At 46.3% G+C, this 21201-nt stretch overlaps 1 protein-coding gene across 3 annotated transcripts in view; it reads left to right on the top strand.

Moving 5' to 3' along the window:
• The window catches only part of BIN1 (bridging integrator 1), a 97422-nt gene that overhangs the window by 68109 nt on the left and 8112 nt on the right, over positions 1-21201 (top strand). The window contains exons 10-17 of one of the 3 annotated variants that reach the window (XM_084265207.1): positions 1341-1391; positions 6047-6197; positions 9689-9817; positions 12673-12780; positions 14487-14510; positions 18119-18211; positions 18953-19063; positions 20415-20516. In XM_084265207.1, the coding sequence (XP_084121333.1) occupies positions 1341-1391; positions 6047-6197; positions 9689-9817; positions 12673-12780; positions 14487-14510; positions 18119-18211; positions 18953-19063; positions 20415-20516 (769 nt within the window). The remainder of the gene's footprint in view (positions 1-1340; positions 1392-6046; positions 6198-9688; positions 9818-12672; positions 12781-14486; positions 14511-18118; positions 18212-18952; positions 19064-20414; positions 20517-21201) is intronic. The other 2 variants (XM_084265206.1, XM_084265205.1) reach the window with 2 other exon arrangements.

Below are 21201 nucleotides of genomic sequence, written 5' to 3'. Positions count from 1 at the left end.
GTTTTCATTGTGGCCTCAAGTTGCTGTCCTGAAAGAGCTTCCAATGAATAAATTACATGTCCTCAAGATTTCTGCCCCCACAAACTGCTAACTTTATCTGGGCCTCTAATGGGTGTCTCAGCTGCAGTTCGGTGCTCTTTGGCTGGCTATGAGACCATACGCCCCCTAAAACTGAAAAGGAGCCTCGGCATAGAGGTCCCTGTGTGGTTAACAATCGGAGTGCTTCTGCTTCATCACTTACTCCCTGCATCTTGGCTGAGATGCCAGAGCTGCCCCAGAGTGACTCTCTTCCTCTTGAGCACAGTGGAGCAGAGTATTGTAGGAGGATGTAGCAAAGGTTTGCCAGGACAGTAAATTCACTTTGCAGTGACCAGGAAATGCTGTGAGGCACTTCTGTCTCTCATGCACATCTGGCTTCTTGTGGCTCAGGGCTGGAGCAAGAGTGTGCAGGAGGAAGTAGCCCTTGCTGATCTGATTGCTCGTTGGGGTCTGCAGTAGGAGCAGATGCTTCCCTAACCCTTCTCTACTGGGAAGGTGATTGGATATGAATACAATAGCAGGAAATGAATGAGGAGGTGTGAGAAGCTGTGATTATCTGAATAAATCATTATGGCATTCATTGAGGCCCTACAGAAATATTACTGTGGCTGATAAAGCTGAGCTGGCTGTGTAACATGGTAGCACAGAGGATGTATTTATGGGAATCTCAGGCATATGTTTGGGATTTGTTTCTGAGAGAGTTTGTACATTTAGGGCTCAGATGTCTAGAAGACCTAGGAGATCTGTAGTGTTATCCTAGTATGGTTGGACTAACCAGATGAAAGACATAGTAGGAAAGCTGCTGATTAGATTCCATGTGTAAGACTGCACACAGATTGTGTAAGTAAAGGAGAATGGGGAGCTTGTTTCTTGTATACCAGTATTTACAGGGGAGAGCGAGGAGCTGTGAAAAAGGGACATTTACAGTTCTCTGCTGGTCATCTGTAGAGTTTCCTTTTTTCTTCTTCTCCATGTGCATCCTGGCCCCATATTGCAAAGAGCAGGGAAAACTACATTGTGTACATATATGTAGATCTTTGACAGGCATAAAAAGCCCTCTCCTACCCTCTGCAAAACAAACCATAGCTTTCTAGGAACCAAGGGAAATGTATATGTGTGTTCGGGGGGGCGTAGGGGTGGGGAGGTTTTGTGTGTCTGTGTGTGTGAGAGGGGACCTTGTCATCTTGATTACAGTGAGTTGTGTGGCACCAAGTGAATGGGTGCTCAGAAGTTTAACTTTTCCTAATCGGTTTGCCTGTGCCATCCTGTAATGGAAATGATTTGCGTGCCGTCCTCAACAGAAAGAAAACTAAACTGTTCGCCAGGCTGAGGAAAAAGATGAGCAGGTACCGGTACGGAGAGCAGCACTTTGATACGTGTTTGGTTTAGTTCCTAAAACTGGAGAGGCTGTTGCTGGACTCTAACAGCCTGGCACGTGTTAACCCTGTGATGGGAGAGGGGCCCTTTGCATGATACGGTTTGTTCATGGCCTGCTGGGTCCTGCTGAGATCTCTCTGTGTCTGGATAATCCCATTAACTGCTTGTGTGCCTGGTTTGAATCCTTGCTTCTTTTCCTATCTAAGAAGGCAGCGTGAAAGCTCAGGCATTGTCTGTTCAGTTGGTTTTGTGCGACTGAAAGTGCAGTGCTGGGTTTTCCATGGGAAATACGGGCAATCTTGGTGGTTAACAACTTCTAGTTTTACCTAGTGGGCCTTGCCCCATTGAACAGATCTGCATTCTCATTCCCTGCCTGGTCATGAGGCAGGTCTTTCAGAAGTCCTGCCCTTCCTACCTGTTGCAGTTGGGAGGATGATGATGTGGGGGAAGGAGACTTCCAGCTTTGCTCCTTACTTTATTTGCTCTGTTCTTGAGGATCCTTGCTATCTTGCTCCATCCATTTAAAATTTTGTGCAGGATGGAAGGGAAAGGAAGCCTGTTGTCTTGTATAAAAAATAATATCAGCATCTTGCTTTTCAAGACAGCAACAGCATTGAATTAACTGGGTCGCTACAATACCCAGGGTTATCATAGCTGAGGTCAAGGACTCGGACAGGAACATGCTCTGGAGCACCGTGGGAATTAATTTTTCATAGTTTTTGTGTTGGTACTCCCTCCATGGGATCCTTATGGGAAGAAAATAAATTATTATTCTCCATATGATGTCCTGCCAGCAATAAAACAAGTGCTGGTGGACTTGGATCCTTGCTTTTCTGATCCTGCCTTCCCCCTAGCTAGGGCAAGTCACACAACCCTTCTCTTTGTCTCTGGTGTGCAAAGGGGGAGGTTTCAGGGTGACAAATGGTAATTCCCCAGGGAAGCTGATGGGAAAATCTTGATTTTATATCCTCAAATGAAAAGTTGTGAAAAAATATTTTTTGTTGTTACCACTCTGAGGTTTTTCTACTTTAGGAAAAGAAAGATCCACAGGAGTACTTCTTTGGATGCCCATCTCAGGTCCTTGGCTGGGCCAGTGTTGTACCTACACCAGGCAGGAGGTCTAATATTTCCAGTCACTGAGAATGGAAAGATGTTACAGCAGAGGGAGAACTAGTAAATCTCATCTCCATGAGCTCCAGCCACAACATCCTCCTGCTCTGCCCTGGTAAAGTCCAACTAGCCCACCAGTTACTGTGCCTGACCTGGCCTGTGCTGGTGATTCCTGCTGTCAGAGCAGCTGCTGAGGTCACTGAGAAATGTGCAAACCTTGGTGCAGGAGAAGTAGGGCCTGGGACTCTGGGACTCTACTCCCTAATCTGCAGCAAGATCTTGTGCCACCATATGTTTGGGTATGTGGGTACTTTTTCCTCCTTTCTCCTGCATTTTTTTTTCTTTCTTTTTTTAGTAAATAATGCTCCAGCTGCTTTGGTGCTATAAAAAATAAATTACTTTTGGCTGAAAGGCCCTGTCTGAGCCTTAGCTGAGATGCCAACCAGTTTTCTTTTTAACCTGAGAACTTGGCAGGAGGTGACTGGTCTGTTTTTATCATATTAGAAAGTAGGTTTCATCCTTGAATGTAGGATTGTTACAGGCACACGGGGACCCCATCTGCAGATGTTACTTTGCTTTTCCAGAACAGACAAAGCAGCCTCATGAGGGGTCTGGGAGCTCAGCAGCACTAAAAGAGGCTGGGGGATTTTGGCTTTCCCTTCAGCTGCAGTAACTGCGTTAGAACCTGTTCCCAGCTGTCTATTTGCAGAAGAAAGTTGACACCCCCTTCCCTTCCCTGCATGATATTCCTGGATTTGGCATCACTTCCCAGTTGCTCATGGGAAGGAAAAAGAGAGAGCAATGACCTTGCTGTTCTGACTTGCTTTTGCTGTGACAGCGGTCCCATTTGGTCAGTGTGGACAGTCCCCACACTCTTGCCTTTTCCTGTGTTTCCTGGAGCAAGCAGTTAGTTTTGAGCTGACTCTGTGTGTGCAGTGTGTGCTCCACAGGGACGCGTGAAGGACAGAGGATCCTGGTGACAAACTCGCCTGATGCTGGTTGCACTGGCTAAGTGCGTGCAAAGGAACATGTGCAGGAATGAAGGTGCCACTCAGGGGGCCTGGAAAAGTCTCAGCCAAAATTAGAGCTGGCATTTTCCTAGGGGGATCAGCCAATGCATCAAACAAGCTGTAAATAGTAGTGACTTAATAAAGGCTTTAATGTGTGGGGCACTCTAAGCCCTTGTGGGATGAGGGGAAGAAACTGGGCTGCTTCTCGTGTGGGAGCCTTGTATCAGTACATCTCCAAATTAAGTCACTGCCAGGCACCAGAAACAAGGCACTAAAAAGCTGTTTCGTGGCTTTTGGAAAATAAACCTGAACCAGGAGAAAGGACCTCTTCAGGACCCTAGAAAGAAAAAGCCTACCCTAGTGTTGGTAGGCCAGCTGATAGCCAGTAGTCCCAATATTCCCAGTGTAATCTGTGCATTTGAGGATTCCTGACAGTCTAGCTGTAGATTACTGAGCCCCCATCTTCTCCAAAGTGCTCTCAACTCTAGAGAAGGTAACTTTTTTTATTTCCCCCACCCAGCTTCAGCATCCAAGCACATTTTCTGCTGCTCCCTGGAGACTCCCATTTAGAGCTGGACTTCCTTATATTCACCAGCCAACTGTAACTCCTTTTAAACTGTAGCACAACGGTGTCAGTTTTGCAGAACCCTCAACCCACTGTTTCAAAGTGGTATCTGGGGATCTCTAGGAAGGATACTGTAGGCATGTCTAGTCAAACCAAGCAGCTGCAGGGGCTGGCACACATCTTCCTCCTCTTCCCTTTCTCCTCTTCCCTCTTTTTCCCTTGGTGTTTGTACCCCTGTTTGAGAGCTGCTGGCAGACATCACTGGGTTTGTTGCATTATGTTGGTGTGGGGCTGTCAGAAACATCTGACCTGCATGCAGACCTGAGAACAAGCACTTTGTGGGGAAATGTGCCTATGGGGTGTGGATGTGGGGAGAAAGTTGGGGAATGGGTGAGGGTGAAATGAATGAAGAGGGAATGGGATGGGGGGAGCTTGAAAGCTGGAATGCTGAGCAGAGGGAGGTGCTTGTTTGGAAGGGGAGGTTTGTTGAAACGCCTTGTTGTTCCTTTCTCCTCTTGCTGTCCACCCACTCATGAGTGTTTAGGAATGGGGCCATCATGCATGTTAGCCAATGGCCACCAAAGCATCCAAGTGTGTGTGGATATATGTATCTGGAGCTCTGGGCTCTCTTGGGACAGAGCAAAGAAACAATCAACTTGATGTCCCTGCAGAATCAGGTCTGCATTGCTCTAGTCCTGTCTCTGTGCTGGGATTTATTGTCTCCAGTTATAGGAAAGGATCTGTTCTTTCCAGCAACCTCCCAGTGCCTTTAACTTTGCAAGAAATGTGACTCTAAGGGGAGGCAAATATCACTCCCTGTAGATGAGGTTGCTGAGCCCTTTTGCAATACTCTGTAATACTCTGTTTTCAGCTGTGTCTAGTTTTGCCAAACTGTAACCGCTTCTGCTAAAATACCAACTGCCAGTGTCTGTGCTTCTGCATGACTTGAGATACATTGATTAGTTGCTTTTCGGGGAGCTGAATTTCAGCCAGGATGATTCAGCTGTTCTTAGAATTAGGCTGTGAAAATGGTTTTACCTTTAGCTCTGTTGAAATTCTCTGGTCACCAGCTTTGTACTAAATCACTCGTGATTCCGTACAGTGAGGCACAGACTTGACACATGTCCTTAGGGAAAGGCGTGTGTCTCTTGCCATTGCCTTGAAAAATCTGTCCAAGTTATGAACAAACTAATGCCATTGGCATATGCTCCTTGCCTCTTAATTCCCTGAAGAATCCCTTTTGACTGTGTATCAGAAACAGTTCTGGAATAAGGACCAACTGGAAAGGCAAGGGCAGAAGGGATTCGTCATGGAAAACAAGGCTGGGGAGATTTTCCATAATAGAGAAATCTTTATTAGTAGCCAGAATCTCACTGTTTCTGTGCTGTCTGGAATGACCTGTGGCACTTCTGGGTGCTTTGCCCGTTTCTTAGCCAGTTAGAGGAATATGGCATTCTACAGCTACAGCCTTAGTTCAAGAGTTGCAGAGCTATTGGCCATAATCCATGGAAGCATCAGTACACTGCCACATAGAAAAGGTCTTACCTTTATTTAAAACTAAATGAGCTGCCACAGAACTGCTACCCCAGTAACCATGACTTGATGTCAGGCACTTACATTAGAAACTAACAGAACTAAGGATGCTTGGTTGGGTTTTTTGTTTTTCTGTGTCTGAGGCAAAGTATATCCATGCAGTAGGAATACGGCGAGTAGCCTGCTCCACAGTAATGCTGCTGCAGTGTGTTGGACTGCAAATGACTTGGCAAAATGTTTCTCAGAAGCTTGTAGAGGCTTCTAATGTCTTCATCACATGACTGCACAGCGAAGCAAAGAGATGAAGTCCACTGATCTGTGCTGATTAGCACAATTCCTCCTAGGCCTGGCTCAGACTTTTCTCTCTCTTTCTCTTTCCCTCTCTCTCCTTCTCTCTCTCTACTTCCTTCAGTGACAGCACACCAGCGAAAGCAAATAAAAGCCCCTCGCCTCCACCAGATGGATCTCCTATCACCAGCCCTGAGACCAAGACTGTCAACCATGAGCTGGAACCCTCCACTTTGGAAACGCCTGGGGCAAGCATCCCAAAGTCACCATCTCAGGTAGCGTCCCTGTGACATGGACCATGTCTCTGCAGTATGATCACTGATGGCAGCAGCTCTGAGTCAAAGACATCCATCAGTTCCTTTTTTGGACCTTTTCTGTTACTGAGCACAGAAAATATGATGGTTGTTCTCCTTCACTGGTTCTTGAAAGGTTCTTGAGAATACAGATTGCTCATTGCTCATCTCTACATCATATAGGGAAGTAGAGGTATCTGAATAGCTCTACAGGGGGAAGGCCAGCAATACATTTTGCTGGCCATTAGGATGGTCAAGAAGATCCAGAGAGGATGGACTTGTAGCTAGGCCAGGAAGTTTGTTCTTTATATTTGAATTAACCTGTGGAATTCAGTGGTCCAGCTTCTTCTCAGGAAGCTCTGTATCTGAGGAAGGTTCAAAGTAAAAAGTTTAATATTGATAGGGATAAGAAGAACATCTGTACTTTATATGATGTTTTACTTTAATCCCAATTTTTATGCTAAAAATCAAGGCATTATATTCTTATGCTATGAGGAAATTATCTAGGTTCCAGGAAAAAGACTGTTAAAATGATAGCTTTCACAGGGCCTTTGCTCCTTACACAGGAGATACCCAGTGGCATGTTTAAAATGGCAGATGTAGCTCCTACTACTCAACATGTGACATGTTTTATTTTGGGATTCAGGGAAAGCAGAATATTTGCTTCCTCTTCCCATCCCTCAGTTGCTCAGTGGGATGAAAGCTTTGTAGGGGACAGTCATAACTAGGCCAAATTTATGTCTGCTGCCAATCCTTGCATTTCACTAAGTGGGACACCAGGGAAGGAGTCTTCCAGGAAAAATTAATGCTGAGAGGGGTTCTGGTCAAACTGGTAAGAGAAAACCTATTGCTTCTGAAAAGAGACCGATACAACCCAGAACTCCCTTGCTGGTGTTCCAAGTAGCAGTGTGATTCTAAACCCTGTGGTGTAGGCTGCCCCTGTTTCCGGGTAGCCTCTCACGATATTTTTCCCCCATTGCATTTTTGATTTTCAGGATTATCTAGGGACAAATGGGGGAAGTTTGTACAGTGGCACAAGGTTTTTTTCCAGCCCTGTAAGATGTGTGGATGCCTGACAGCGTCTTTTCACGACTTCTGCAGGGTCTCTGCACAGCTCTCAGCATTGCACAGCCTGGAGCAGCTTTGCTACCAGGACCTTGGACTAGGGTGTGTGTATGGGTGAGAGAGGGTAGTGCACCCAGAACGACCTCCTTGTTTTTTTTCAGAGATTGCTGTAATTTGGATTAAAATTTGAAACACAAAAATCATAAAGATTTATTGAGCTGTTCACCGCAGGCTTCGCTTACCCTGCCAGTGGACTTGTCTCGCTGAGTTTGGCTTCTTCTCTGTCCTTTAAATAGCACACATAAGCCTTGTTTTTGCCAGCCTGCAAGTGTTTTCTCCGTCATTCGCTGCCTTCCTGCCCACAGGAATGGGGCTGGAGGCACCCCTTGACCAGCACTCAGAATGTTCCAGTGCAGTCCTGGCTGGGATCTCAGATGGGCCACAGGCAGGCTGGAATGGTATTTGCAGCTCATGCTGCCACCGCCTGGCAGCTCTTTCCCGGTCTGTGTTTAATTCATCCTCCCAGGCCTCACCTCAGCGAAGAGCAAACAAGAGCTCTGCTCGGCCTTCATGCTAGGTGCTGAGAGATGGATCTGGCTCCTGGGGGAGGGAGGACAAGGACACGGGTTTTGTGTGCAGAGCCAAGCCTGGGGTCTGCTTGGGTACAGTCCAGAACCCATGTGCCAGCTGGCCTGCCAACAGGAACACACAAGTGTCTGCTCTCAACAGCACTTTGCTTTAATACTGAAATCTTCACAGGTGTCACTGATTTTGACCTATGGGTAAGTGATTTGTTCTAGGGCCCTCCTAGGGGGGCCTGGGGCTTCGTCCTCCGGGGAAGATGGAAGAGAAAGCAACAAGCAAGTATAGTTCCTGGCCGCTGCCTGTCTGAAATACTAACACATGCCGTAAGCAAAGGCTGTGGAGAGAAAGGCCGCAGAACAGAAGAGACCAAATAAAGAGTAACCAAATTTTGAGGAAAAAAGAAGAGGAAAGCTCTTCTGCTGTCCTTTAATTCTCAAACCCAGGTTATTTCTGTCTTTTGGAAGGAGCGACTGCTATCAGCTCTCTGCACTGAGTGGTTAGATGATGACACAGGACTTCAGGGGTAGACTTCTGCTCTCAGTTACACCACTGTAACACTGTAATGATGCTTTTGACATCAGTGCGACTATGTTGAATTTAGATACTTCAAGGTCTGTGGGATCCACACCAGCAGAAACATTTTAGAGGACTGATTTTATTCTAGGTGGCAAAGTTGTTTGTGCTTGATGAACTTCCAGATATAACCCAACATCGATATACGATCTTGTTGTCTTTGAAATGTGATTACAGACCTCTGTTAGAGGTGATGATGCACACTGTGGAAGAAGTGGTCTCCAAGACACTAATGCTTTGGAGAGGAGGAGGCTGACTATTTTAGAGAGTTAGATAGCAGAAGATGCAAGATCTTCGTGACTTTAGAGGCTGTAATTAGAGTCTCCTGTTTTTGCAGATTGTGGCTCCATTCTGAGAATAGCTTTTCTCAGAATGAGAAAATGAGAAGTGGTTGTGGACGGGTTGATCTAGGGGAAAGTCTACAACAGCTTCCCACAGGGTCGTGGATGCAGTGCAAGGATGAGTTTTAGTGTGATGGTGGGTATTAGGATGGAGTAGTTACAGAGTCAGACTTCATTATGCCTTCAGGATCTCCATTTGGGAAGTACATCTTCATTAGTGTCAATGCTCAGTGGTGAAACTGAGAGCAGAGTTGGGCCCACAGCAGTCATGGCTTCTCAGTAGTTTGAGTTGTTCTTGCCTAAAGCTGAGAAGTGGTAAGATGCCATCAAGAGCTCCTTCTGACCTTTCTTTATGGTACACTGATAACCAGTGTATCAGGACCCAATATTGGGCAGATCAGAGTCTGTCCTCATGGTCACCTGTCCATAGTAGGACAAATTGAGTCTGACCTCTCATTCCCTGAGATATGGTAAGTACAGCAAAGGGAGACAGTGCTGGTCTGGTCTATTGAGTCATGTTCTCAGTAATTGATCTGCTCCCTTCCCAGTGGTTCTTTTGAAGGTTGCACATGCTTTAATTATGTATGCATGTCCTGTCAATGCATATTAATTGCGTTACGCTTCTCCTCTGCAGAGGGAAACTTGCCCACGGCTGAAGTGTAACTAATGATGCCAAACCTTCTCTGGAGGCGTGTGGTTGGTCTTTTTGTTTTGTTTTATTTTTTGTTTCAGTTCAGCCCTTCGCCCTCCCTATCTCCCTCTCTCTTCAGATGGAGTTGATCGGAGCCTACTCTGTGCCTGTGGTTGTGATTTCCCCAGCCTTCAGTTTTTGTGGCTAACCTGGTTCCTGTCTCTGGTTTTTTTGGGTGTCGTCGTCTGTGCTGTGGCCGTGTGCTCACTTGCATGCAGTTGAGGAAAGGGCCTCCGGTGCCTCCGCCTCCAAAAGTCACCCCTTCCAAGGAGATCAAGCAGGAGAACATCATCAGTCTGTTTGATGACAATTTTGTCCCTGAGATAAGTGTGACAACCCCGTCACAGGTTAGCTGCTATGCCCTGCCTTATATTTGCCTCTGAACTTTTCATTTTGACCTTTCTTCTCTTTGGAGGTGTCAAGCCATGAAACCTGGTCAGGTGAAGGAGGAAAGTGAGCTCAGCGTTGGCCCTCAGAAGGCAAAGGGTTAGATAGGATGCTAATGTAGATGGGAGGGTAGTTAGAAGGCAGTTTTGACTAACATGTTGCCCTTTCATTCATAGAAGAAACAGGAGAAACGCAACTGGTGAAGATGCCAGAAAGTAGTCACTGCATTTGTTCAGCAGCAATGTGTGTGGATTATGGCTCCTCTCATTTTCCATGATAAGCTCCCTACAGACCCACTGATCCTTGTACATCCTCAAGTGCAGACTCTGGCATCTGTGCTGGTTCTGGGAGAGGGCAATTTTGTGTTGTTTATGCTGTCACGCATGGGCATTGTGGTTTAAAGCCCACACCTGCAAAGGAAAGGCCATCAGGAATTGCTTGAAGTTCTTTACCCAAAGAATAGATGCCTCCAATTTAGATGGGTAGGACTCAGCCTGCTGTCAATTCAGGACTGCTGACATGGTCTGTCACTCTTCACCAGCTGCCAGTTCCCATCAGAATATTTCTTTTTGTCATGTGGCACCTTTTGAAGACTTGAAATAGAAAAGATGGTTTCAAGTTCTATATTTTCCTCTTCAATTTCCTTTTGATTTGTATCATTGCAAGAGAGGATGCTCAGGTGGGGAATTCTGTGTTGAATCTTGGAGAATGGCAGTTCTTACCTCTATAGGAGCCTGACCAGATTTCTGGCTGTATCATGAAACACCTGCATCTACTTTTATATTTATTTTTATATACATACATACACACACATATATATGCACACGTTTTTTTTTTTTTTCCTAAATGCTTGTGAATGCACAAGTAATGTCTCTATTGGTGCTCATCTGTGACTCATTCCCTAACTTTTCCTTGCGTCATGCTACTCCATTGCCTCTGGTTTGCCACCTTCCACCCAGACGCTGAGGAGCAGAGGTAGAGCGGGGAGGGAAGGAAGCCCGTGTCACATTTTGCATTACTATAGGTAACATTTCCAGAACAGAGAGGTGATTTGGCACTGGTGTTGGAAGGTGGGGACCACAGGCAGCTGAGCAATTCTCTGTCATTTTCTGTGCTTCCTTCTCCTGTATCATCATGGACAGCTCTGCCTGCGCCATGGTTTGTATCATTGTATTATTTCCATGTGAATGCCAACCCTTAGTCAGATGTACTCTTACACACTGGATCAGTGCTGTGACCCAGCATGGGATCTGCTGTGACTTTCAATTGGATGGGAGTTTTGAGGGAGGACTCTGGTTGCCAGAAGGATCTTCACTGAAGCACCAGCAGCCACTAGTGTTTGGTGTGCCGCCCAGGGCCATTCCTGACATGCATCTCTGCTTCAGTGAGCTGTGTTGTGGGAGATCTGGGTAAAGGCAAGGGGGCTAGCCCTTGTGTCTAAGTCTTGAGTGGCAGGTAAGATTATTCCATGACTGAAGTCTTTGACGTCTCACTACCAAACCAAACTAAAAATTTGGGTTGGAGCCTCTCTGATGGGTGTCCTGGATGTGCTGGAGGAGGGTTTTTGAATGACAGTGAGGTTTTGCGTTCAGGTCAGGGTTTATTATTGTGAGACGGGAGAGCTTGGTGCCTTGTCCTCATCCCTGCCAATCTGAGAAGGGAGAGGAAAATCTGTAATAGAATTGGAGTAAGAGGAAACTAGAGAAGGTGTAAATGATGGTGGTGTGGGTTGTACTCAGAACACCTTCTCTTAAATGGTGTCTCTTAATACTTTCCAGGAGGTTTTCCATTGTGGGGCTATGATATAACTGTAGAGACTAATCTGCCACACTTTATGTGGTGGTGGAAAGGTGATTTGAAGCAGTAGGGCCAGTGAGATAGGAGGTCAGTGGAAACGGGAAAATCTTCCTGGACTTCCTGGAGAGAGCAGCTTCCTCCAAAGCTGAGTAGAAAGGAGTGTCTTGTAGTGTTTAGGTTAAATCTAACACCCAAAAGTGATAGTTCAGTTTTGAATACTAATGGCTCATGTCCTTTGTTGTGACTGTTTTATTAATGGTAGTGAATGTGCCATCAGTGTCTTCAGCCAGAGCATTAATCAAAGGGAGTTATTCTGCTGGCTTTGAAGAGAATAGCAAAGCCTGACCAACTTGTGCTTTGTTAGAGGACTCATGTGCATGTCTCAGGCGTGTCCAGAAGTGGAAACCATTGAAAACAGCATTTTCTGATTATGGAATGATTCAAATCTCTTAGCTAGGGTGAGTTGCCACATTCTGTGTTTCTGTCTTGGAAGGTAGGAGGGAATTAGGAGCTTTGGGAGTTAACTCCAAGGTCTGAGGCTTGCCTTGCAGCAGTTTGAATAGTTTTCTGCCTGGGTGGCATTTGCCAGTTGTATAGCTGGCACCTGTTCTGTATGTGGCCAAGGGAGGCTGTCCTGGACCTTGAGTACAAGGACAGCTGGGTTAGCTGTGGGGAATAGATAGAAATAGGAGAAGAGAAGCCCTCCTGAGTCATCAGTGGCAGTGTTCCTTTTGACCACAGCAGGTCAGGTGCTTACACCATGTCAGCTTACTTGGCCAGGTGGGAAGATGAACGAGTCCTGTGGAATGTGCTCAGATTTAGTTTACCGTGGCACCCAAGCAAACTGCCCATGGCTGTAGGCACTGAGCAGTCAGGAGTCACACCAGCTGTTTGCATTGCCACCATGTCTTCTGCGCTTGCAGCCTCAGCTCCTGGATATCAAATATCCTCTGAATACTGTGCGCACGCGTGTGTGTGTCTAATACTTGAACTGCTTTTCTTCCTCACTGCTGCCAAGTTTGATGCCCCTGGGCCCTTCCAGGAGGGAGCCAGCCTGTTGGATCTGGATTTTGATCCCATTAAACCAGATGCCACTGTGGGGAAGACCCCCACACCCGCCTCCCAGGTTGGTTCATATCACCATTCCTTCTCCCTTCATAACTGACTTGTTGCCAAGTGTGGTGTGACCTCCACCCACATGAATGATAACGTGGACCTGAGCTGTGGATGGCTGGGCTGGGTGCCCAGACCTGTGCCTTGCAAGATGGGCACCATGGTCTTCTCTGCTGGATGTGTAAGTCCAGTGAGAATCAGGTGGCTATTAGCTTGGCCACAGCCTGGCACTAGGTGTTTCTGGGGTGCCTGTGTTTCACTGTGATGATCTACTGATTGATGACTCGTTCAACTCCTCTGTATGTTGTATTGATTTAAATTGTTACTTTGTGGATGGGCATTCAGCCTCAGTTCTGTGCTTCTGCTATAAATTACTCTCAAAGGGATTTTTAATAAACAGACACTGATAATCTGCAGTTACTTACGGTGAATAAAGCTGTTAGATGGATACTCAAGTGATATGAAGCCCTTCTTTTTCTGGGTTAACATAGCCTCTGTTGATAGTTAAGCAGTGGCTTCCTCCTTGAGTGTAGTGCTGTGTGATGCAGTATCAGGAAGGAAGATGGCCAGTTCTCCTCTGGACTGTATCTTGTCCTGTCCGCTGTTAGAGGCAGGTGGGCTGTGCTTCAATTTCTGTCTAAATGATTGGAAGGTCCAAAGCACATCCTGAATTTGGCTGTTGTCCTCACCAAGACTTTCCATTTTGCATCTGTGAAATGGTTGTTTGCCTGTGATTGCAAATAAAGTTTGTAATAAACATAATTGGGATGGTTTTAGTACTTCTCCAGTATCATATGTCTAGCAGGCCTGTATGACACAGATTTTTGTAGCCGTAATACCTCTCCTATTAGAGAGGTTAAACATTGGGCATTTGATTCTTCTAAATTGAAATACTGTATCTGCAGAATACTGTCCGTTGCCATCGTTTGATACACACCAGTATGGTGAGCTGCCACTTTCTGGAACTGTAAATGGGCAGATTGGCATTTTGTGTCTGCTGCCTGGCAGAACAAACTGCATGCCAGGATAAGTTAGGAGGTTTTTGCCTTCCCCCCCCGCCCCTCCCATATTTTCTGGGCAAATACAACACTGAGTGGGTTTTGCAAAACTGCTCAGGAACAGTGTATTTGACGTTCTAACGTATATAGCTTCAGAAGCTGTTAAAAGAAAGAGCTTGAAATCAATACTTTCTAATGGTAACCACAGTACAAAACCTAGCAAAGCACCATTGGTGTTCAAAGCAGTCAGATTCATTTCCTGTAGCGTGGGCACTCTGGCAGAGAGGTTAAGGTATTTCACTGCTGATCAGAAGACGGCAGTTGAAATCATCTTCTGAAAGCATGCTAGCTCTGTTGGATGGGGATATGTAGGAGCATACTTAGCCCTGATGGACCACAACCTCATGAGGTTTCTTTTCAGTGGCAGATGTGGTCTGCCACTGATAACTGACTGTGGCTTGGTGGCTGTTTCCCTTCATGCCAGAGGTAGAAAAAACCCCCTTATTCAACTGCCTTGGTACTTAAATTTGAATGTGTTTGAGGGAGAAGGGGTGTGTGGTACATAATTCAGGTACTAAAAAAATATTTTTAAAACACGTAGAGATAACTGGTGTTGAATGTGTATGTCTGCTTCAGTCTGATCAGTGTCTGTAATGTTTGTACTCACTGAAATAATCACATATAAACATGTTTTATTTTTGTTGCTCTTTGACATGCTTAGTCTTTACCTTGGGATTTATGGGAGGTAAGAACTTCATATGGCTTTCATCTTTCATCATGTACTGTGCATGTGCCAGTGCCATCTCTATGTGTACACCTGTCTCCTTTCCCTCCCTGCTTTTCCTTTCTGCACAGCCCAAGCCAAAGTTGCTCCATGTGTTGCTGAACCCACTTCTGCACCTTCTGACAAGCCCCAGAGGCAGCCACATGTTTGCTAGTCTGGCACTCTGAAGCTCATTCTCCACCAGCACACAACCCCATCGCCTTTCCCTGCTAACTCACTCATCTTTCCTTTGGCATGATGTTATCATGTTCTCCGCAGACTTAACCCTACTGTGTCATCATCCTCACCCCACACCTCCCCGTATTTCCTAAACTCTCTACATCCTGTTGGTCTTGTGTGTAATACATAAATGTCTCAGCTGTCCCTTGTCCTTACTGCCTGTACCATTGGATCTCCATATGTGCTTGGGATTATCTGTGGCATTTGTTGTTCATTGGCCATCATCACCAGAAAGACTTATGCAAATTGGCTCAGCCTGTGTCTACTCTGAAAGCTAAGTGCAGGCCCAAGACTTAGCTGGCATCTGCCTCAGCTTTGGAGCTTGCTGACAAGGGAGACCCTACGCATGCTCTGCATCTGAACCGAAGTCAGACCCTCATTTATGGCCTCTGGGTATATCAAGCCTGGGAAGGTGTCAGGGTTGCTGCAGATTAGCCCACTGGGAGATATTTCAAGCACAATTACTTTTGAGCCCCTTTGGACAAAGAGCCAGCAGTGCACACAGAAAATGCGTGCTTTGGGCACTCAAGCCTGATGCCTGAGCTGGCTGTACCCCAAGGTGTAATGTAAGCACACATCCTTACCCCAGGGGATGAATCCTGCCAACCTTTCCATTTGCAAGGACCAGATCACCACCTAGGGTCAGTACTTGGGAGGACATGACTTAACCGTTGCTGAGATCCTGGTCCAGGGATCACCATGATCAGTGCCTTCCTTCATATGAGCTTGGGTCAAGTTGAGGAAGATGTTTCCTTTGTGTGTTTTATCAGCCATCAGTATTTAACATCTGTCATTTCCCTGTATGTGCATTGTCAGTCTGTCTTGGTCAGAAAGAAAAGTCTGTGTTTTTGCAAGGAAGGATCTTGTACCTTTCTAGTAGGTGGGCAGGGGCTATGTATGACTGTATCCTGATTGAGCTGCGCTTACAGTCTGGGGCATATAAAGTATTTTGAGCCATTCTCCCAGCCTGGAAATTGATTTCACCCAAAGGATAATTTAATTAGCTGGGGAATGCTACTTGACAAGATGTTCTTACCATGCCAGTTCCCGCCTTGGCATATCATACATGGCTAAAGAGCATAGCTCTCTATAGCTAGGGAATCCTCCTCCTGTTCAAGTCCTCTGAAGTGGTTTTGCTCTGATACTGTTCTTAGCTGTTGATGAGAGGAGACTTGCCTCATGGTTGCTAGTCCCATATGCCATGAGGTTACCTGCTGCATAGAAACTTGGACATAGCAGAACCTGCTTAGTTCTGCAGACTAGGAAACCTGCATTTGTTGTGTATGATGCTGCTTGGAATAAGCAAAGCTTTCAGACAGCAGCATTGTATACCCCATTTTTTTTATTCTCTCTATAGTATCTTTCCATGACTGTAAATGCTTTTATAGGCCTTGGGATGCCCACAGGTACATAAAATAGAAAAATGAGTAGCTGACATAAAAATGCCCTTTGTTGAAATGCAGAGAATGAATTTAGATTCAGTTTCTCTGGTTATTAAGTATTGTTTTTGCAAATTAGCTGCTTTTAAAAGAAGGTGCTCATGTTGAGCTCCTTTTCGCTTGTCCATGTAAAAACCGTGCTTGGCCAGACAGAGTTGGGCTGGCATTTGTCCCAGATCCAGTTTCACTGAACCCAAATTAAAAGCAATCTGGGAGTGAATCTAATTAAACAGGAGAGACCTTTGTGGACTTTCATATGCATACATTTACCTTAGCATTACCAAAGCTGCTGTGAGAATCCTCTGCAGGATGGGAACAGCCCTGCTATTTGTAATATCCTCTGGCAATACAGGCTTGTGGACATGGTGATGGGGAGACATGAGGAAGGAGGGGATGGTAGGAAAGGAAGATGTGTTGAATGGCACCATTGGTGAAGCTGAAGGTGAAGTAATGGCTTTTTGTTAAACCAAGGATTTATTTCTTCATTATTGCTGCTGTTACTAGAAGACTACTTGGTGCATTGTGGCAGTGTGTGGCTAGTAGCCAGATGGGTGTGGAGTTAAGAAGTGTTATGGTTGTTGTGTTACTCTGGGTTTTTGTAGGGTTGGGGAATTGCAGCATTAAGGAATTTGGACAATGGCTTGTTTTGATTGTGGTTGTATCCAGGGGTACATGTGTACATACTGAACGTATGAGGCACGTAGGCATGCTAAAACTGGCTTATTCACACATATTAAAATTGGGAAATCTCTGTATAACATTTTGTCTCCACTGTATGCTCGCACAGTAGGTTCTCCAAAGAGGCACGTGTGCTATCTGGTACAGAGAACAAATGGGTGTAGTCTGGCCGTGAAGACACGTGGGCTGCAAACTGGGGTCATCCCAGGTGCTGCTCAGCCAGTCTCCCAAGGGGCTGATCTAGCAGCATTGGTGCTACCAGACCCAATTACTTCCCGTGTTGCTGCAGTTTCTAGGAAGGGAAAATGAATGTATTTAATTTTGTGTTAATATAGAGTTAGCTTGCCTTCAGGCAAGGGAGAGCAAAAGCTGTGGAAGCTTTAAGTTCCCAAATCTGGAAGCGTGTCAGAGACATTTGGTTTGTCTTTTGTTGTGCACAGAAACGCCTGTCCCCAAGCTTCCTTGAACAGTCCCTGCCAGGCAGTGATTTGTAGGTGATGCTGAATATTTCTCCCTGATGGCAGCAGCTTTTTTGCATTAGAAATTCCCCTCTCTCCCAGGACAAATAAGTGCACACGCCATGCAGAATGTTCACAGAGAGCTCTTACTAATAGACTATCCACAGTGGAATCCAAATTCGTGGCTCTTTGCGTCTGTCCAAGATCAAATTGGGTGAAAGGTAGTTCAGTTTGATTCAGTGCTAAAGTCATGTGGATGCTGGGTCCAGGCTCCGGTTCCATACCTGAGATACTGTTACAAGGCTCTTCTGTTTCTGGGAGTATGCAGAGGTTTAAATATTCCTCGACTATTGATCCTTGGGAGCAGCTTAGTGAGAGATCTTTGTCCCTCGGCACGCAAGCAGCCCTGTGTATATACACATACGGGCAGGCAGTCTAGATGTGATAACAGACACCGTGTGTAAAGTAGGTCTGTGTGTTAGATCCCGAAACGAGAGACGCATGCAGCATTTTTGGGGTAGCATTTGATTATCTCTGGGGTGTTGCCTGCTGCGTGGCTGGAGCGAGGGAAGGCAGGGTGTACTGTCATTTCACTGGGTTGCAGAGGAAGAGGGAGGCACAAACCCAGAGAGACCCGGGGATTCCTCACTTGTTTGCCAGAAGATGGCAGCAGGCAGCAGCGTAGAGTGCTGGGACAGACTGAGCTGCACTTCTCTACGCACACACAGGGCTGCAATGAGCGTTAACTCCACCTGGATGGCTTTTTGTATTGCAGCCTGCAGAAGCAGCCCATGCAGGAGCTGAAGCAGCTGGTTCAGAAGCAGCAGCTGGAGCTGAAGCATCTAAAACTGACGCCGATTCAGGATCGGTAAGGACCTTGTGGGACGGTAGTCCCTGATCTCCATCACATCCCTTTGTCATACAGCAGATGTAGGAGGCTGGGCTGGGAAAAGAGATATCTGGTTGCTTGGAAAACCATGTCCCTGCCATCCCAGCAGCTACAATGCTCTTATTCAGAGGGCAGACTTTTATCTGTGTAATGCTTAGGGAGAACCTCTTCTAGAGGATTCACACAAAGCTGTCCTTTCACCCATGTTGTGAAGCCAGCCCACAGCCATGCTGTGATAGGCTTGCATTGTCGTCTGGATTCCTCCTTGCTTGCCATTTACCTACCTTGTTCCCTGGGCTCTGCTTGTGTCCCCTGAGTATATGGGGTTCCCCTGTTTTTCCTGTCACTGCCACCTTTTAAGGGACTGGCGTAGGTCCTACCTCATGGCTTCTTGGCTTCAGTCACAGGCAAGCTGTCTGGTCCGCGAGGGCTGTACGAGAATGACCACAGTGAATGGAAATGCCAGGCAGAACAGTCCCAGAAAAACTCTAAATGCTTCTGGTGCCCTGAGCAAAGGGAGACAGCGGTCCCCTCTCCTTTTTCACTGCTGCCTCTATTATCCTTTGGGGTGTTTTTGTCACTGACTGGTGTGCTGGGAAATCCTCTTGAAGCCATGGGTAGGGTTGGGATGTGGGACGTCCAGGGTGGACTTAGAGCTGCAGCTTTGGAGCTTCTTTTCTCACTGGCTTTTTTCCTTCCCTGGTTGTTTCTGTCTGTCAGAGCTCTCTGCCCGCTGTTGTTGTGGAAACGTTCCCTGCTACTGTCAATGGCACTGTGGAAGGAGGTGCTTCAACTGAAAGAGCTGACATGCCCCCAGGATTTCTGTTCAAGGTGAGTGCATGGTGGGGGGATGCAGAGTTTCCAGGGTTTTTGTAACCTGTAATGAATTAACTATTTTTGCTCAGCATGACCGTGGGCTATGCCATGTAGAAAGGAAGTTGAAGGAGAGATACACTTTCCTCCCCAGCAGCACATCTCAACTTCATGCAATTCCAGGTGATTCAGAGGACTATATAAGAGCATTGCTGTCTAAACATCTGGCTGTATTGTATAGTAAACCCCCTCCTGCCTGCTGCAGTTCTTTCTATCTTAGGAGTGGTAGTGTCAGTCAAAGACTATGGGTAGTAGGTAAGAAGTTGTGCTCCAAGCTGGAAAGGTTAAACTTTGATGCAAGTGACAAATGAAGAAGAGTTGAGAACACCAATAGGGACTGAGGGCTTTGTGTTGGGGGAAATTAAGACAGCCAGGATGAACAGGGAGAATTACAGGATTAGATAGGGATATTCTGAATATGCCAGAGATCACTTGCAACTTGTTTTGAAGGTGTGGAGGAAGAAGTGATTCTTTGTGAGGATAGGCCACAAATTTAACATGCATAATTAAATATAGTCGCCAGACAGCGCAGATGCATCGTGCTCTGAAGATGGGAAGTGCCAGTCTCCTTGTTGGTTTGCTAACCTGCTATAGGAATGCTTTTATGCTTCTGCATAATCTTCTCTTTCTGGAAGATCTACCAAAAGCAGAAGAATGGCAAAACCATGAAGAACAATAGAAGACTCATCACGTTTTTAGACTGGTTACAGACAGCACTATAGACTGTTGTGCTCAAGCTGGAGAGCTGTGGTATGAAGTATAAAACCTGTAACACAGATGTTGTTAGGAGTTTGGCTGAATACCAAAGAGAAGACATAGCAGGATGTGATCACTTGAAGATTCAAACTGATACTTGTCCCTATGTTTTCTCTCCCTCTTGCTGTGACAGAGATGACAGGATGTAATCTCTAATACTCTTGCAATCCAGCTGCAGAAAGAATGCAGGTCACCACTTGAGTGAACGCAGGTTTCCCACCCTGTGAAGTTGTTAGGCCTGTACCATGGGAATTCAGCTCTCCTAAGGAAGGATGGGGAGGTGCTGATGAATGAGTCGAATGAGACTCACCAGGATGCCCTGGTGGCAAAGGCAAGCTGCATGTCAGCTGTAGGAACAAGTGTGTAGCCACTAAACTAAGGGAGGTGGTTATTTCTCTAGATGTGGCATTTGTGATTCAAGCTTGCTGTGCCTCAAGAAGGAGGTTGGATCAGTTGGGCTCCAAAGGTGCCTTCCAACCTGAATCATGCAGTGAATTGGTGATGTGGAAAGCCTTGTTGCCCATTACAGAGCTCTTCTCTCCTCTCCCCATAGGTCCAGGCCATGCATGATTACACGGCCACCGACAGTGATGAGCTGCAGCTGAAGGCTGGAGACGTGGTGCTTGTGATTCCATTTGAGAACCCTGATGAGCAGGTGAATGGGGAAGACAGGGCGTGAGCCTGGGCTGGGAGGAGCTGTGGGCTTTTCCAGAACTGCTTCTTCCTCCACTAACAGTCGGCCGGCTGGGTGCAGAGCCATCAGTCTGTGGCTGGGAGCTGGCAGGAGAGCCAGCTGTCCTTTAGCTTGAGGCTGGCTTCCTGCTATAGAGGAGGACTCTGCTTGTGTTGGAAACTGGAGACATTATCCTGCATAAAGCATGTGAAAAAGCCATGGCTTCCTGTCCCTGTCAGGGCATTTGAGCCAATGCAATAGCTTCCTTAATGAGGGAGCCCAACAGAGCCCATGCTTTGCCTCCTCATTGCTCCTAAACGTGATGCACATTCCCTGTGACCACTGCAGTGCAGACTGTGGCATTGGCAGGAGAGACCCGCAGGATATGATGATGTTTTCTCCCTGTTTGAGAAATGCTGGAGCTCTGAGAAAGCAGCTTGTTGCTGATGATGTCTTGCACTTCAGCATAGCAATGCCTATTTCCAAAAGACAGTGTTCGGTCAGGAGGTGGCAGCAGAACCAAAGGCTGGAACAGGTTGCTCAACCCCAGAGAGCAATCTTACTGTCCATCTCCAGCCTGAATTTAATTGCTAATGTTTTTCTTTAATCTGAGCTATTTCTAGAAGCCTTGAGTAAATCTTCCTTGCTTGCTGTGTTTGAGGGCTTC

The sequence above is a fragment of the Gallinula chloropus genome (assembly GCF_964237585.1).
Source record: "Gallinula chloropus genome assembly, chromosome: 5".
Lineage (NCBI taxonomy): Eukaryota > Metazoa > Chordata > Aves > Gruiformes > Rallidae > Gallinula > Gallinula chloropus.
The sequence above is the reverse complement of the archived record's forward strand: the minus strand, read 5'-3'. Positions and strand labels throughout refer to the sequence as shown.